This window comes from Hypanus sabinus, chromosome 3 (genome assembly GCF_030144855.1).
Source record: "Hypanus sabinus isolate sHypSab1 chromosome 3, sHypSab1.hap1, whole genome shotgun sequence".
NCBI classification, from domain to species: domain Eukaryota; kingdom Metazoa; phylum Chordata; class Chondrichthyes; order Myliobatiformes; family Dasyatidae; genus Hypanus; species Hypanus sabinus.
In genome coordinates, this window is record NC_082708.1 from 76,861,588 (window position 1) to 76,880,525 (window position 18,938).

The 18,938-nt window shown below is 40.3% G+C and overlaps 1 protein-coding gene across 5 annotated transcripts in view; it reads right to left on the reverse strand.

Annotated features, from left to right (window-relative positions):
* Positions 1 to 18,938, reverse strand: part of poglut2 (protein O-glucosyltransferase 2) — an 85,718-nt gene that overhangs the window by 24,160 nt on the left and 42,620 nt on the right. For all 5 annotated transcript variants that reach the window (XM_059964725.1, XM_059964721.1, XM_059964724.1 and 2 more), the window contains exons 5-6: positions 16,299 to 16,471; positions 6,872 to 7,109 (exon numbers count right to left, since the gene is read on the reverse strand). In XM_059964725.1, coding sequence (XP_059820708.1) covers positions 6,872 to 7,109; positions 16,299 to 16,471 — 411 coding nt within the window. The remainder of the gene's footprint in view (positions 1 to 6,871; positions 7,110 to 16,298; positions 16,472 to 18,938) is intronic.

Here is an 18,938-nt window from a genome sequence, read left to right on the forward strand (position 1 = left end):
AATGAATCTCCGCCGTACTTTGCTGATGTTCAGCCAGTGTCAATCCTACGCCATGGTGAGGTGCCAAGGTAGGATTTCGTAGGATTTTGTAATTTTTCTTAAATGACATACCAAGATCTGATAGTGATATTTAATCCAGAAATGAAAAACATAGACAAATGTCAATCTCAACTCTTGCTTGTGAGTACTTTACTGAAGTGAGATAAGAGTTGGAACATGCGGATACATTTAAAGTACAAATACTATTAATAAAAAAACAATTAGTTGATTGTAATAGTTTACTGTAAAGAATTGGACACAAAGCATAAAGCTTACTTTTAGAACTAGGGAAGTTCTTAGCACTACTTTAAAAACAGTTAGATATATTTCAACAAGATTTAACCTTTTTCAAGTGATTTACTGCAAAACATGAGACCAAAAAGCTTAAATTCTCAGCCAATCAGTGATATCAAAAAAAAATCTGTGAGGTAAAGTTTGAAGAGCAGGATATGACTGAGAGAATTTCTGGATTTTTGTGTTTATACATCCTCATATAATGAAACCATTTATACCAGTATATAATAGAACCTCAACAAAATTTAGTCATGGGCTTAAGATAAGTGGCAAGTAACAATTGCACAACACAAATTCATCTTCAATAACACTGAGTTCAATCACCTATCTTTGACATTCAGTGGCATAACTATTGTCCCCTGCCTGGTCATCCCAGAAACTCAATTGACTAGCCATATGTAAGTAATATGGTCAGAGGCTGGCATTCCTGTAGTAACTGGCTCATATGTCACAACCACAGACTTTGCTGTGGAGTCTGCACTCTATCACAGGCAGGCTGTGGAATGGACTTGACAATCACGCTCGTGAGTATGCATGTTCATTGTGGTAGTATTTAATTCCCTTCCTCTTGTTTCAGTCTTGTCAAGACTTGACCAAAAGCACAGAAGAATCAATATTCCCTGCTTTGTCCTTGTTTTGGTAAAGATTACAGTTTAAATAAACACTGTTAAGGAGTGGTTAAGGTACTACTGGCAAGCCACTGTATCGACGTTAGCTTTAGTTTGAAAGTTTTAGTTAATGGCCCTTTTGGCCTAGCATTTATTGTTTTTCTTTTATTTCCACACAGTTCCAATTAAAAGTGAGTGATCAGTCCATTTCACTGTGTGTGTGTGTCTCTCTCTCCCTCACAGCGCTTGAGCCATAACTGCACAGACCTGTCAGCAAGTCTTGACCAAAGAAAATGAACCCAGCAGAGAGAGAACAACTGACCTTATCCCTGATTATTCATTGGTCAGATGGGAAATAAGTTAGTCAGTTGACACTGCATTGGCAGGGGTGACTTTAGCAGTATGACAGATACGTGCAGGACGACAATCCCAGTGCAAAACGAAGTTCATAGAGGAGAAAATAAAATCAGTAGACACAGGGTCGGCCGATGTATCTCACGCAGTGCGACAGCTACTTTCAGAGCAACAAGCCCAGTTGCAGCAAGATCAGGTGTCAGCCCTTGCAATGACATTTCAACAACTCACCCCAGACAGCCGTGGCAATGATTACTGTTCTCACAGCCGTGGTTCAGCAGCTTACTAGCGACAGCAAGATCTGATGCTGGAGGAAGTTTCTGCCTCTATTGTTATGATTCAGGATACTTCCAGGCTTCATGTCCCATGCACCCAATAAAAGAGAATACCAGGAAGGAGGAAGGGGAGTTGTCCCTCCAAGCATCTTCCCTTAATTGTGTAATGCTCCCACTTCCTTGTCATGGGGGTCAGGCGCTTACTGACTCCGGGTCAACCAGGAACCTCCGGGATATCTCACCAACTCAAAGATGGAGAGTTCCAACGGCAATTGAGAGAGAATATTGACGTCAAGGCCCTGAATAGTCCACTTCTAGGTACTGGCAAGATCCGTCTTTCCACAGAACCATTCCAACTTCTGCGCTGCAGGGACCAGCTCTCCTTCTATCTGTTGATCCTCCTGAACTGTCTTCCCTGGTCATCTTGACACAACCCACAGATTGATTGAACAACTTCAAGAGTGGGGACTGACATGACTGCCTACCTGTCTGAGTCCAGCTCAAGCCCTTGTCAATGTATCCCCTCTTGTGCCAACTGCTAGTGTCTAGCATTCTGGCTGAATATGCTGACCTTACTGAGGTATTCAATAAAAAGAAGGCCTCCTCCCTGCCTCCACACCAGCCACAGAACTGTGCCATTGTACTCTTATGCGGGACTAGTCCTCCCCAGGATCAGCTCTTTTCCCTCTCTCAGCCTGAAATGGTGGCCATGGGAGAGTACATCAAAGAGGTATTGGCCTTGAGACTTGCCAGGAGGGGTGGACTTCTTTATGTGAGCAACAAGGATGGGGAAACTCTGTCCCTGAATTGATTAGCAGACTCTCAACAACTTCACAGTGAAGAACCATTACTCTTTTACCCTGCTTCCCTCTGCAGCCAAACACCTCCAGGGAGCAACCATCATTTCCAAGATAGATCTGTGCAATGCTTACAACCTGGTTCATATCTGAGAATGGGATGAGTGGACGAGAGCCTTCAACGCCTGCACTGGCCACTGAGTATCTCCTGATGCCCTTTGATCTGGCCAGTGGCTGTGCTGCTTTTCAGGCCTGGTCAATAAAATGCTCCAGAACATGTTGAATCAGTTAGTTTTTGTGTACTTGGGTGATATTCTGATTTATTCCTGCTCTTGCCAGGAAACGTCCAGCATGTCTGGAGAGTTCTGAGATGGCTCCTCAAGAATAGCCTTTACACCAAGCTAGAGAGTGAGAGTCCCAGAAGGAGCAGGTGTCATTCTTAGGCTATATTCTCAACCACCCCAGTGTTCAAATGCAGCTGTGTAATGGCAGTCAGGGTGGCCCAAATCATCTATGGTCAAACAGGTCTGGCGTATCATGCAAACTTTTATTGCCACCTCATCAGAAACTTCAGTTCCTCCACGGCTCCTAAAACCAGTCACCAAGGCCTCTGCAGGATTCACTTGGGAAGGTGAAGCAGACCAAGCATTCTCTGAACTAAAGTGACGCTTCACCACTGGCCCAGACCCATCTGGTGAATTCATCATCGAGGTGGATGCATCGGATGTTGGTATTGGAGCTGTACTCTCTGAGGACTCTTCTTCCAAACAAACTGCACCACTATTCAATACAATTCACTTTATTTTCCGTAAGAGACCTCATTTGTGCAGTGGTCAGGACAACATCACAGAACTTAAGGTACACAACACCACACCACATTTAGTTAAACACAATATAAAATACTCACAATAGATAATAAACACTAAGAATTAATGGAAATGATTTAAAATACAAATACACTTTAGAAAACTGACTGTTTTTACTGTCAAATGTACTATGCAAACTATATATTCAAAATCAGGTGTTCAGGAGGCAAATCAAGGAAGGCACAAAACTGGATAAGGCTCTTCTGGTGCCGATGGGCAGGGACCTGTAGCACCATCCAGATGGCATGAGAGTGTAGTATGGGTGAAGAGTATGTGTAATGTCCTCTACTTCTTTATTGACTGTCTCTTATGGATGCTGCTCAGCGATTCTTGTTCCTGGCCAATGATTTTACTACTTATTCTTACAATTCTGTTGGGTGTGCTGAGGTTGATAGTGCTCATTGCTCCAAACCATGCCTTGATGTTGTAGGCCAATATTGATTCAATCAAGCATTTATAAAATATCTGAGAATCGATGGCTGGATCTGAAGTTACCACATCTTCCTGATGGAAAACAGTCATTGTTGGCACTTGGAGAGTATCAACCCACCATTGGTCATAAAGGTGAATTTGTTATCTATAATTGTGCCGAGGTACTTGTATTCTCCAACATGCTCTGTTGATTGGCCACTTGCATCCAGGGTTGGGACAGTCTACTTTCTAAAGTCCACTACCATTTCCTTAGTTTTACTGGGGTTCACATCCAGATAGTTGTTTATGCACAATCCCACAAATTTATTGATTTCCTGTACCTTTCTTTCCTGTCACTTGACTTGGGTTGAGTGTAATTACAATGTTGGGAACCAAGAACTTGTGACTGTCAATGAGGCCTTGGAAGCATGATGACATTGGCGGGAGAAGGCAGGGAACCCCTTTTTGTATGGACAGATCACAAGAATCTCCTACGTTCGGGACGCCAAGAGACTCATCAAGCCCGTTGGGCTTTCTTCTTCACTCAGTTTAACTTCATCCTCACCTACCGTCCTAGCATCAAGAATATCAAGGGCAATGCTCTCTCACAGCAGTTCAAAATGTCCGAGGAAAACGCTAATCCAAAGCCCATCCTTCCTTGCTGGTGCATTGCTGCTCTAGTGATTTGGGGAAGAGAGATGGTGGTGAGGGCCACCCAACAGTTGGAGGGACCCCCAATGGGCTGTTTGTGCCTGCCACAGTGAGCACATGAGTGTTGGAATGGGTGCCATTCCTCCCATTTGGTTGGCCTTCCAGGAACTCAATAGACACTGGAATTTATCAAGAAACGATTTTGGTGGCCACCTATGTCCCAGGATGTCCACGATTTTGTCTCTGCCTATCCACTTGTGCCCAGAAGAAACCATCACGCCAGTGCCTTATGGGTCTGCTATATCCACTGACTGTGCCTCAATGTCCCTGGTCTCACCTCTTGGGGAATTTCATCACTGGTCTACCCATTTAATGGAAACACTATCATTCTGGTGGTTGTGGACCTATTCTCTAAGACTGCTCACTTCATTGCTCTCCCTAAGCTCTGGTTGGCCTGTGTGACCGTCACCCTCATGGTTCAGCACATGATCAGACTGCACAGCTTCCCTCAGGACATAGTGTCTGCTCGAGGATCACTGTTCACATCCTGTTTTTGGAAGGCCTTCTATTCTCTTATGGGTATAGCTACAGACAGCCTTTCATTTAATTTCCACCCCCATTCTAACATCCAGAGTCAAAGAGTGAATCAGGAGTTGAAGGCAACCTTGCCCTGCCTCATCTCTTAAACCCCATGTTCTCGAGCTGCCAATTGGTTTGAATGGAGATTGTTCACAATAACCTCCTGTGGCATGATTCTCTTTGAATCCCAGAATGGATTGCAGCCATCACTCTCCCCTGACCAAGAGATTAATATGGGAGTTCCTGCTGCTGACAGTTGATAAAACGCTGCAAGTGCAAGTGGAGACTGGCAAGGGCTTCTCTGGTGCAAGCTAAGAAAGAACATGCCCAGCATGCTAATCAGCTCCGCTGACAGGTGAGGCCTCTTAAGCCCAGGAAGAAAATCTGGTTGGCATCTCAGGATCTTCCCTTGAAAACTGAGAGCCACATGATGACCCCACACCACGAGGGATTATTCGTTGTGGAGAAGGCCATCATAAAGGTCCTACATAGATTGTGCCTACAATCATCAATAAAAATTCACCCAAAGTTCCATGTTTCCCAGCTCAAGCTGGTGACTACATCCTCCCTTGCTCCAGTCACCCCACCCTCCTCCTCCTCCCCACCTGCTGGATGGCTCCCTGGTCTATTCTGTGCGGCTCCTTGTGGTATGGCCCAGTGGAATGTTCTTGGATTCTGGCCCACGAACATCTTGGACAAGTCTCTCGTCTGAGACCCAGCAGGAATAGGTCTCCGGCACCTCAGGAGGGGAGCCCTGTCACAACCACAGACTCTGCAGGACAGCTTTGGCAATCGTGCTCGTGAGAATGCACACTCCAGCATTGTATGGTATTTAACTCCCTTCCTCGTGTTTCAGTCTTGTTGACACTTGACCAGTAGCACAGCAATATCAATGCTCCCTGTTTACCTGTGTTCTGGTTCTGGGAAAGAGGACTATTGCTTAGACTGACACTGTTAAGCAGTGTCACTTATGTAGTATTAGCTACTGCTGCCAAGCCGCCTATCGACATTAGCTTTAGTTTGAAAGTTTTAGTTTACAGCTCTGTTGGCCTAGTGTTTATTATTTTTTTCCTTATTTCTGCACAGTTCCTATTAAAAGTTAGTGAACTGTTTATCGGCCTCAGTGTCTTCTCTCACAGCACTTGGCTATAACCACATACTCCTGTCACAAATCCTGGCAACTCATCATTTACAATGCGCAAGACATGAGTATGACAAAATACATACCACTTGCCTGTATGAGTACAATTTAGACATCTCTTGAGAAGTTTGATATCATTCGGTGAAGAAAGCTATCTGAATGACATCCACTCACTACCCTCAACATTTACTCCCTCTACTAGTAGGTCACTGTATTAGAAAATCAACTGCAGTAACTTGCCTAGTCTCTTCTAACAGATACATGGTCTCGGGTACCATGAAAGAGTGCAGTTGAATGCAGAACTGTCATCTGTGGTTTCTCTTTCAAGCCACACATCTTGATTTGAAAATGCATCCGTATTTCTTCATCATTACCACATTGAGTCTCTATATCCCTTATCCAACAATGTGAGAGCACCCTCATTAGAGGGATTCTACTGGGTCTCTTTTGGTCTGTGGTTCAAGGAACGTTAGGGATGGGTAATAAGTTCCAATTTTAATTAGCAACGTTCACTTCCCATAAGTGAGCAAAGCAAAAGGCATCTTGAATAAAGTCAATTTTTCACAAATAAATTAATACCGATATATATGGAATGAGTGAAGATTAGGGGAGTTGAGAAGGTGGGGTTGGAGCTGACTAGAGAGAATCATAAAACATACAAAAAGATTTATTGCAAACAGAGATCCTCCCTGCAATATTGATTTTGTAATGTCAGTAAGGATGCAATGTTATTAAAACTGCATGCTTATCAAATTAGTACAGCAATTGCACTGTTGCTAAATTAATTTCAACATACATGACAGTACCTTTTTTTTAAATAAAAGATGGATAAGGTGTTGAAGCAAAATCCACATACCTGAAAGAAGTCAAAAAATGACACATGCTTTACAATTGGACCATAAAGGCTCTCATTATGGGGAAAAAAGAAAAAATTTGTGAATGCAGCATCAATTAAGTCAGGGTGCTTGATCCCAAGTTTTACAAGTTCTAATCGCTCTCGTCGGCTGTCTCGTCCTCTCCAAAATGCAGTATGATTTTTGTTTTCCCAAGAAGGGCCAGTATTGGCTTGTACAGACATCATATCCAGACTTACTCTGAGAAAATCAAGTAACAGTGATTAAAAAGTATATGAGAATCCTCAGTCAAGATCATTTTGATATAAAGGAGTAGTGAATAAAATTAATGCTTTAAAAACAAGTTTAAGATTTAACAAGGAACAGTGAAACTTATTATCTAATATAATGCCAGAAAAGGCAAAGCAAGCATAAATTCCCTCACATCAGTGAAATAAATTTCAGATTCCACTTTTCTCCCCCATTGTATATTCACTCAAGTATAAATAATGTCCCTTGGGTACAATATTCAGGGACAACCAAAATCAAAAAACACAGGATAGTATGTTAATATCCCTCGTTGCAATGGGTTGTGAGCACTTGCTCATATACCAGTAAGTCATTATAATGAACACACTATGTTCTGATTACTACACCCAGTGTCACGTTTTTATGCAGAAATAATTTTGTTTAAAATCAATCTGATGAAGAACTGTTAAACTCACTAATCACTAATTAAGGAGTAATTACAATGACCCATTTTCAATGAAATAATTACTGCTCCTGCTTGCAACCTTTGCTTAAGAAAATCCCCAGTTCACAATTAGAAATAACCGCTGATCAATATATCCAACTTCTATTAAGAGGAGAAAAGTAATCACATAAATGTAGAAGTTTTACTGCATATCATTGAACTCATTTGACTGATAATCTCACTCAGTGCTTTCACTTGCTGCAAATGCTAGATAAGCATTCTCCGATGAAAGATAAAACAACAAACATAAAACACTGATTAGTAGCTGCGCAGAGGCATGAAAATGTGAAGGGTTATGAATGTATTGTGGATGAAGGGTGTGACAGGCTAGGGGGAACACAAAGAACCACCACTGAAATCTCCTGTTCGCCAGCAATAATTTGCAGTCTGAACCCTGCAACAACTCAGTCTTTTCCTCACTCCATTGAACTTGATTTGCAGGTTAATTTCTAATTTTATAAAATCATAGAGTACTACTGCACAGAAACTGGTCCTTCAGCCATCTAGTCCGTGCCATCCTGTTTTTTCTGCCTAGTCCCATCTGTCTGTGCCCTGACGATAGCCCTCAATACCTAATTCATCTATGTACCTATCTAAATTTGAACCCATGTCCACCATTTCTGCTGGCAGCTTGTTCCACACTTGTACCACCTTTTGAGTGGAGAAGCTCCCCCTCAGATTCCTCTTAAATATTTCACCTTTCACACTAAACCTATGACCTCTGGCTCCAGTCTCATACGACCTGAGGGGAAAATCCTGAATACATACACCTCATAATTTTTGTATATCTTAATAAAATCTCCCCTCATTTCCCCAGCTTCAGGGAATAAAATCCTAACCTTTTTAACCTTTCCCTATAACTCAGGTCAAGTTCTGACAACATCCTTGTAAATTTCCTCTGCACTCTTTCAAGATAACTGATATCTAAGATGTAGGTAGGTGACCAGAACTGCACGCAATATTCCAAATTTTGCCACTCTAGCAGCTTTAAAGTTCCTTACCAAAAATACCATGTTCTTTTTTTCCTTTAAGATACTTATTAAAACCTACCTCATTGTCAAAGTTTTGGTCAGCAATTTTGATATACCCAGTTGTAAGGGCCATGAGTACAGCTGGTTTACCTACCAACATTTCTTCTGACTAGTTCATTTCTAATTTACATAAAATTTACCAGAAGTTATAATTAGTCATTCTAAAGAAGCCACAGTTAACTACCTCAAAAGTCTTATGGTTTCACTACTTTTACAGGTGTCAGCATCCTGTGGTGAAGTATAATTTGGCAGATAAATGTGTGGCTGAGAAGCTGGTGTAGGGGGCAGGGATTCAGGTTCTTGGATCATTGGGATCTCTTCGGGGGGAGGCATGACCTGTTCAAAAGTGACAGGTTGCACCTGAGCCTGAGTGGGACCAATATTCTCACGGGCAGGTTTGTTAGAGCTGCTGGGGAGGGCTTAAATGAATTTGGCAGGGAGGTGGTAACTGGAGTGAAGGTACTCCGGATAGGACAGATGGTAAAAAAGTAAAGATAGCATGCAGTCAGACTGTCAGGAAGGACAGGCAGGTGATGGGACTTAGTTGCACCCAACAGGCTGACTATCAAATCATGAGGGATGCAGAATCAGAAAGGATGGAAAATACGGTACTCAAAGTGTGGTATCTAAATGTGTAGGATAAGAAATAAGGTGGATGATCTTGTTGCACTATTACAGATTGCCAGGTATGACATTGTGGCCAACACTGAATCTTGGATGAAGTATGGTTGTAGTTGGGAACTGAATGTCCAAGGTTACATGTTGTATCAGAGGGGTAGGAAGGTAGGCAGAGGGGGTGGTATGGCTCTACTGGTAAAGAATGGCATCAAATTAGTAGAAAGATGTGACATAGGATTGGAAGATGTTGAATCCTTGTGGGTTGAGTTAAGATACTGCAAAGGATGTTGATGGCAGTTATATACAGGCCTCTCAACAGTGGCTGGGAGGTGGACCACAGGTTTTAACAGGAAATAGAAAAGGCGAGTCAAAAGGGCAATGTTATGGTAGTCATGGGAGATTTTAACATGCAGGTCGATTGGTAAAATCAGGTTGGTAATGGATCCCAAGAGAGCAAGTGTGTTGAATGCCTAAGAGATAGCTTTTTAGAGCAGTTTGTTGTTGAGACAATTAGGGGATCAGCTACACTGGATTGGGTGTTATGTAATAAACTGGAAGCGATTAGGGAGCTTAAGGTAAAAGAACCCTTAGGAACCAGTGATCACAATATGATTGTGTTCAACTTGAAATTTGATCGGGAGAAAGTAAAGTCTGATGTAGCAGTATTTCAGTGGAGTAAGGGAAATTACAGTGGTACAAGAGAGGAGTTGGTCAAAGTAAACTGGAAGAAGCTCCTGACAGGGTCAGTGGAGCAGCAATGGTGTGCATTTCTGGGGAAAATGAGGAAGGTGCAGGATAGCTGTATTCCAAAAATGAAGAAATACTCAAAATGGTAAACAGTACAACCATGGCTGAAAGAAAAATCAAAGCTATTGTAAAAGCAAAAGAAAGGGCATACAGCAAAGCAGAAATTAGTGGGAAGAGAGGATTGGGAAGGTTTTAAAAACCTACAGCGAGCAACTACAGAAACCTACTTCCTTCCCTACTACCTGCTGAGACAACAATTTATTTGCATTTCTGTCAATTTTCTGCAATGTTTTCATTGCTCACATCTCCTATTGCCAAAGGCCAGATGCAGAATTTTGTTCAGCCTGTAATGTTGAAGCTGAGTCTGCTGGAGTCACCACCCTATCTCCTAGTTTTTTTTTTATTTGTATCCCCTCTCCCTCATAGACTCCTTTGTCCTCAGTCTCCTTTATGATCCTAGGCAGCCAGGTATCAACTCAAATAAATGCATCTGATCTTTAAAAGGATACCTGTAAAGCATCCAGACTCAACTGCTCTGAGCAACACACAAAATGCTGGAGGAACACAGCAGGCCAGGTAGCATCTATGGAAAAGAATAAACAATCGACATTTCGGGCTGAGACCCTTCATCAAGACTGGAGAAAAAAAGATGAGAAGTCGGAGTAAGAAGGTGGTGGGAAGGGAGGAAGAAATACAAGGTAGCAGGTGATAGGTTAAACCAGGAGGGGAGAGGGGTGAAGTAAAGAGCTGGGAAGTAGATTGGTGAATGAAATAAAGGGCTGGAGAAGGGGGAATCTGATAGGAGGGGACAGAAGGCCATGGAAGAAAGGGAAGGTGAAGGAGCACCAGAGGGAGGTGATGGGCAAGTAAGGAGATAAGGTGAGAGAAGGAAATGGCAATGGGGAATGGTGGGGGGGGGGTCAATTACTGGAAGGAGGAGACAATCGCCTGGTGCTCCATGGTATGGTCCTGTTCAAGGAGTAAGTAAGAGGTGGTGTCTGAGAGTTGTAGCCCGGCCTCAGCAAGGTAGAGGTAAGTCTGCCAGACAATTATGGGTTTGATGGTGAGGTTAGGATTAGCATGGAGAGAGTGGAGAGCAGTGTGTTCAGAAGGAGTGAGGTTAGAAACGGGGAGAGACGGTTGATGTCCCTTCGGCAGTTAGCAATGAAGAGATCCAGTGCAGGCAGGAGACCAGAGTGGGGTGTCCATGAAGAGGAGGAAGGTTGAAGATGGGAGAAGGGGTCATCGGTGTGGGGTGGAGAGTCTTTGCCAGAAAGTAGGCTTGGAGACGGAGGCAGTAGAAGAAGAGCTCAATGTTGTGGTGGGCACAAAACTCACTGAGGTGTAGGTGCAAGGGGACAAAGGTGAGACCCCTACTGAGGACAGAACGTTCTGCCTCAGAGAGAAGAAGGTCAGAGGGGATGGTGAAGACCCACCATGGATGAGAGATGGGATCAGAGGGGAGAAGGAGGTTGGTAGTGTCAGAGGAGAGGGGAGGGTTGTGGTATTCAGGGAAGCTGGGGTGAGAGGAAGGTGGAATCTCTGAGGACCCAAGAGCTGAGAGACATGGGATTGCAGAAGGGAGGTGGGGGTTCCAGCAGCAGCGCATAAAGTCCCGGCCTGTCGGTCAAGGTCCAAGCTGGAATTATGGTTGGAGTTCGCGCAAAAGGTCATTGGAATCTGCATTGATGGCAGAGTCTGAGATCTGAATCCACTTGGAAATTATCGTGGTCTGGGAATGTCTGTGGCTGCTGGCGTTGGAGACAGCAGGTTCTGTAGACTTTAGACAGATGCTTGGATTTCCAGTATCTACAGATTTTCTCGTTTGTGATTGGTTAACTGCTCTGAATTATTTGGACAGTAGATAACTATGCTATTCTTATACAACATTGGCACAGACTCAGTTTTTGTTGCATGTTGCCCCATAGCACTATCCCTATTGTAAGTTAATCATTCTATCTATGACACTGTAACAAATTCCCTTGCTTATAACTCCAGCACACCTCCACTTTAGCTTTCTGTCACAGAACTAACATCACTATTTCCATTTTCAGTCTCTAACTGTACTGCAGAGTATGTTTTGAATTTTCTGCTTTTATCTTAGAATCCCATCAACTGTGGTATGTTGCTTTTATGTCCCACCTTAGTAGCCATTTTCCCTTTGAATTGGAAAAAAATTAAAGTAAAACACAGCAAGTGTAAATAAAATAAGCAGTAATGAACCACAACTCTGACTAACCCACCCATGCAAGTCTTCTAATTGATATATGTAATGACAGAGAGAAGTACCAATCACTGTCATGGTAGAACTTCAACTATCTGTTTGATAAACAGTGATAAAATCTCTTGGCAACAGCAATGCTCAAACAAATTGAACTGAATTGTTTTACCGAGCAAAGTAATTACACTGCTGTTGTGTGGATCTGAAATACCTTGTTGCTTAATCAAAACATGAGGATTAAAGATGAACTCCGAGTATTGCATATATCATGAATAACCTTGAGTTTGAGGGACGGAATAATTCAGCTGCTATTATATCATAATATAAATCAGTTAAATAATATCCAGATTATTTGTGCTTCCAATGGTAAAGAATAATCCTCATTGAATTTCAATAATAAGATTTTAAAATTCCTAAAGAATGCTTTAATCACCTTAACGATATTGTGGAATTTAAGAACTACCAATATCACTAATTAACTTACAGGCTAGAGCATTATATTGCTTCCCAAGATTTTGTCAAATATAATGCATAGTGTTTTTCATAGTAGGACAATTACTTACACAAATCCATTTAATTAACACAGTTTAGTAGGTTACAGTTAAGACTACTGTGTGCAGTTCTTGTTGGCACATTATAGGGGTGCAGAGGAGATTTTACCAGACTGTTGCCTAGATTTAAAGACTTTAATTATGGGGAGATATTAAATAGTCTGGGCTTGTTGCTCCTGGAGCAAAGGTGACAGATTGGTGACCTTGCAGAAGTATATAAAATTATGAGAGGCATGGAGAGGGTAGAAAGACATCTTTTTTCTTTGTTAGGGATATCAAAAATATATTAACATATGCTTAAGGTGAGAGGAAAGAGCTTTAAAGGGGACCAGAGAGGTCCATTTAGTTTTAAACCAGGAGTGAATGATATCTGGATTGCACTACCAGATGAAGTGGTGAATGAACTCTATTTTTGTAATTTATAGAATTTTTTGTGTCTTGCATTGTACTGCTGCCACAACACAACCCAAATTTCACATCAGTGATAATAAACCTATTTCTAGTTCTGAAATCAGATAAAGTTACTACATTTAAGAAGCATCTGGGCAGGCTTACAAATAGGCAAAACATAGAAGGTTATGGTTCTAACACAGGAAAATTGGTCTATTGTAGGCGAGTCAAAAGGTTGGCATGACAGAAGGGGCTGAAGTGCCTGTTTCTGTACTGTATAACTATGACTCTAACTGCTCATTGTCAAGTGCTTCTGTTGTGTAGATGAATGGCTGAAATTGTGGAGAAGAGCCGATGGGAATGTGAGGAGGTTGGGAAAATGAGTAAAACTACAATTGCTGAAATCTGAAACAAAAACAGAAATATTGGAAGAATTCAGTCAAACACTTAGCAGCTGTGGAAACAGAAACCGTTCCTGTTTCAGGTCAAAGACTCTTCATCAAAGCTGAGATAGAATGGAAGTTAATCTAAGTAACAGAGAATGTGGGGAAGGTCATCTGATAGAACAGAGCAAAATGACTGATAGTCTTTGACTGGACAGTTAATCTCTTTTGTCTATGTAAATGTGGCTAATATATGTAGTCTGACCTACTGAGATAAGCTGAGCTGGGTATAATATATATATGAAATTAACTCTTTATTGAATGGATACATCATTTTATCTATACCTCCACCTTCTCCGGTACTTACACTATTTTAAATAAATACATTTATTCAATTGATATACAATTGACTACTTAAGTTGTAAGTTCGTCCAATGCTCAAATACTAATTTTAGATATATAGGAATGAATAAATGTTGTGCAAGATACAACTTGCCTTAAAGAGAGTTTCAATCAGAGGAAAGGAATTTGGTAGATATACATGAACACAAAATCTAAAATGGGATCATTTCTGAGCTACAGCATGGATACTCTGTTTAAATATTAACAGATCCAACATGCTATGCTATTAAATGAGAAGAAATATACTGAGCCCAGCTCGATCTCACACAAATCACAAAAAAGGTTTAATAAAGCATAACAAATAGTCAAAACACAGAAACTCCTGGTGATATTTAATTGAAGCAAATTATCCACCTTCTGTATTCAACTACTCAATCAAACAGTTAAAATTGAAAATAGCTATCATAAAAAAAGTTCCAAGATGCATGCATCTGCCAAAATAATTGAAACTGTATCAGCTACCTGTGGATAAATATAAATGTAGTAAAGCAGAACTGGTAAACATAAACCATAACTAATTTATGTTTTATGATCTGAATTTTATTTGCAGTTTGTTTTCTTGCTAAGGTTAAATTTGTATAAAAATTTAACTACTTTAGCAGATTAAATAAACAAAAACACAAAGCTGTGTAAAGAAGGATGAAAGCAGTCTCTTAAAGGCATCAAGAAGAGGACGAAAGCCCTTAACTCCGAGTGCAGTCATCGGGATGCCATCCTGACAGCAGTCTTTTTTTAGCAGGCTTTCTTATTTTTATAAGGTTGAGTTGCTAGCTTGATGCCCAACCCAGCACAGATGGAAATTGGGCAAGGGAGCCGGCTGGATTCAAACTCAGGAACCTTCGCTCTAAAGTTCGGTGCTGGTGCCACTACACCACCAGCCAACCCTTAAAAGTATCAAAGATAAATGAAAACATTGTCACTGTTGCCCATATGGACAACATATGGATAAATGAACTTTAAATTTTTAGTTTTAGATAGGTAGCAATGATCATAGTAGGAGAACAATGAGATAATGTGACAGTAGTTTGTATGGCTGAACCAGTCAAGGATGGGTATCATGGTAGCTATTATAGTGTGGGGCCTTCCAGAATCCAGAGTTCAATTCCGGCAAAATTCTGTAAGGAGTCTCTGTACATCCTCCCCATAGAATGTGTGGGTCATTCCCAGGTGCTCTGGTTTCCTCCCACTGTCCAAAGACGTACGTACCGCGTAAGTTAATTAGTCATTGTAAAATTGTCTTGCTATTTAGTTAGGGTTAATCGGGTTTGTTGGGAGTTGCTAGGGCAGCATGGCTCGAAGGGTCGGAAGGCCTACTCCAGTCATATCACTAAAATAAAAATTCAGAATCATTTTCTAAAAATTATTCAGTCAAACCATCAGCAGCTTCTAAAATGGATTTCAACAAGTACTTGGGTAGTAAAGGTACACAAGAACATGGGCATAAAAGAGGCATACAGAGTTGCTGTAAATAGACATCATGGTTGGCATGGACAGGTTGGGCTGGAAGGTTCCATTTCTCAGATGTACAATTCTATAACAATAGGACAAATTCCTCAAGTATTTTGAGATTCAACTTTTAGCCAGAGTTGTAGCTGTTTTTAAACTGATGCTTAAAAGCAACATTTGAATTTTTAAGGGAGCAATAAAAGAAATGTATTAGACATTAGTGCTATTCTAGTAGTTGTTTTGCTGAGAGCCAGTGTTTTGTTTAAGATTCCAGTGATGTCGATATATTTACCTGACATACATGAAATCACAATTTATCTTTTAAAGTATTTGTTATAACTTAGTACGTCATTAAGACTCTCTCTGACCTTGAACAACATGGCATAATGTTTACATATTATTTTCTAGTTATCATACTTTTAAATATCTTAAGCTCACTTTGGCTCAAATGGTTTTGTCCTGAATGCATTGGAGAAGGCTGTATTAGTGCAAAATGTGAAAGAGGCTCAATAACCAACAGCTAATGGCAATCACTGTAAACTGCAGAAATATCACCATTGTTAAAATTGCAGGATCAGAACCATTCATTTACTTTCAGGTTTCTGGAACAGCTGTTAGACCATTCCTCCCTAAAAATGGCTCAGAAAACCTCCTTGCTTAATTTGCTCATATTCTGACTATCAATATGAATACAACTTCTAGTTTTCTTTTCCAACACCAGGTTGGACATGCAAGCAATAGGGAAATGCTGCAGAATATATTTTTCCTTTACAGTTTTACTGTGGATCATTTACACATTTTTCAAATTAAATTGAAATAACAAAAACTGTGATGTTTCCAGCCAGGGCCCTCCTGGGATTAATTAATTTTAAGTAATCTAATATATTTAAATTAAATAACATCTTACCGTCCCATAGTTTCTAGAACTGAATCAGTAATATCATATGTTGGCATCACAATATCTCTTGTATTTTCTGACCCACACCATGAGAAAATAGGGTGAAGTTTCTCTGTAATTTTTCCCTTTTCTAAAGGCCAATCTCCAAGATTTACATAGAACTCTACATCTTGTAACTTTACCTAAAAGCAAAATACATTAGCATGAACATGTTGTACCACAGCCTTATCAGTATGTCAGCAACCTGCTTCATCTTCACATTTAAAGTGAAATTGTATCATTCAATCCTTGAAAAGGTGTAAAGATTTAGCATTAAAAATACCTTCAGCAAATAATACAAGAGCAGTTCTTTCTGAAAAACACTAAAATTCCTTATGTATCATTCTGTAATGAATGTCAATATAATCTCATTTCAACCAAGTGGATCTTAATCTGAATGGGGAAAAAAAATCTTCTGTGAACTAAACTGTCCATATAAATCTTGTGGCATGCAGCTTCTCCCTTTTCCTTCCTCAGTCTCTGCATGGTGCAATTCATCACCTTTGTTAACTCCAACCTCACGTTGCCTTTTCTATTCTAATCTCACTGATTTCCAGTTCCCTCTCTCTAATCTCTCCATGCAAACTGTCCTCCCCTTTTCATTCCTACTCTTCAGCCATATTATCTCAGAAGGCCTCTCTCATTGAATTGTTCAATCACAGACAAGGTCATTACTGAAACACTTGCTTATGTATACCCCAACTCCCTTGGCATCCACTCCTGGAGTGAATGACACCGTTAGACCCTCAAGTCTCTTTCTCCTGAATGTTTCTGTCTCTTTCTTGCTTATAGTATCAAAAACTGAACCAGATTATATATAACCTTTAACACCATATTTTAATCTGACCTGAGATTCAGACCATGTACTCTTCAAGTTCTTTAACATGACCTGTCTTTACTTCTGCCTCAGAATGGTCACTGTTGAACATTTCCTCCTCGCATCTGTTAGTTTTGGCTTCCTTTCATGAGATGCATGAGTTCATCTGAAACTCTGCTTGCCGGCTCACTTTCTTCCAGCAAGTTTTGCTCACGGACCATTCTCTATTCACAAGCTGCCTTTGTTCCCAAATTTCAAACTTAAAATCCTTATTTTTGTTCCTTACTTATTCCTCCCTTTCACCTTTCTTCTATCAGATATGTCACCAAGCTTTTAGTCTCCATCTTTGACTCAACCCAGATTTCTGTCATTACACTTTTGTGAAGTGTCTTGGGATAATCTACATTAACTATCACAAGACAGTTCATGGAAATGTTCTTATCATATTCTCTTACCTACTGTCTCAATATTCTTACAGAATAAAAGCAAAAGAAACAGAAATACTAATCTGGAAGGCCTGTCATGCTACCTATTTTGCAATGGAAGTCCATCCATTGACAATGTGAACACTTTAATTTCTCAGAAGCGAAATTAATCTTTGCTAAGTACTTACTGTCTATCATAGCACATATCAGAGTACAACACTGCCCCCTTGTGACCCAAACTGGATATTCAGTTTTTACAAATGTACTGACGAATGGTCTCGGCACAAAATGTTGACTCCACCTTTCCATAGATGCTGCCTGACCTGCTGAATTCTCCCAGCATTTTGTGTGTGTGTTAATCTGGATTTCCAGCATCTGCAAAGCTTCTTGTGTTTACAAATGAACAGCTTCATTTTATATGAAGCAAATATTTTGTGAGAGATGATTTAACATAAATTCTTCAAGTGTTTTATACAAATCCACTGCATTTACTGGCACCTTTTCCTTCATTTTGTGGAATTTGGCTTTCCGTGATAAAACAAAATAAGTATTACATCAAATGTTCCACATCACTGGGTTCTCTGATTTGACTGAAATGAAGTGTTTATTATCTCTATCCTTTCTGATAGCAAGCTTTCCATGTTGTAAAATGCATCTAGTATGCTTCTAGTTTTAAATCTCCTGTTACTTAGACCAGAAAAGGAAGATAAATTAAATATTGATAATACATCAAAGAGCACCCAAAGTGTTTGGGCATTATTATCATAATCTGTTGATTGCTTAAGATCCACTACTTATAGGAAAACAACACAAAGACTAGCCCATCTGCACTTAACTATTTGCTGTCCCAAATCCTTTAAAAATGTAACTCATTAGTATAAGCCTTCAACACAATGAGCAGGAGGAAGAGTGGAAAGTGGAGGAGGGAAAATGGGCATGTGGGTAGTTGCAAACCCAAGGAGAGACCAAAGTACACCGGGACTCATAAGAACAAAATTTAAAAATAAAAAATATTGCAGATGCTGTAAATCTAAAATAAATCTGGAAAATAATTATCTTTATAGGAACAGGTGGTACCTCAGTGATATAAAGATTTTTGTGTTTAGACTTCAGTTCTATCCCCAAGTTTTCCCATTATATAGATTCAAATATTCCAAGATGTGAAAAAAATCCTTAAATCGAAACACGACCAGCCCCAAGCATTTCAGATAAAGAGCGCTCAACCTGTACCAAGATAATATTAGTATCCATGCAAAAGGGGAAATATCACAAATAAATGTTAACACTGAATACAACAGATTAAAATCAGACACTGATGCTTTGAATGATTCACCTCTAAATAAAACAAAACTTAAATTCCCAGTTGTG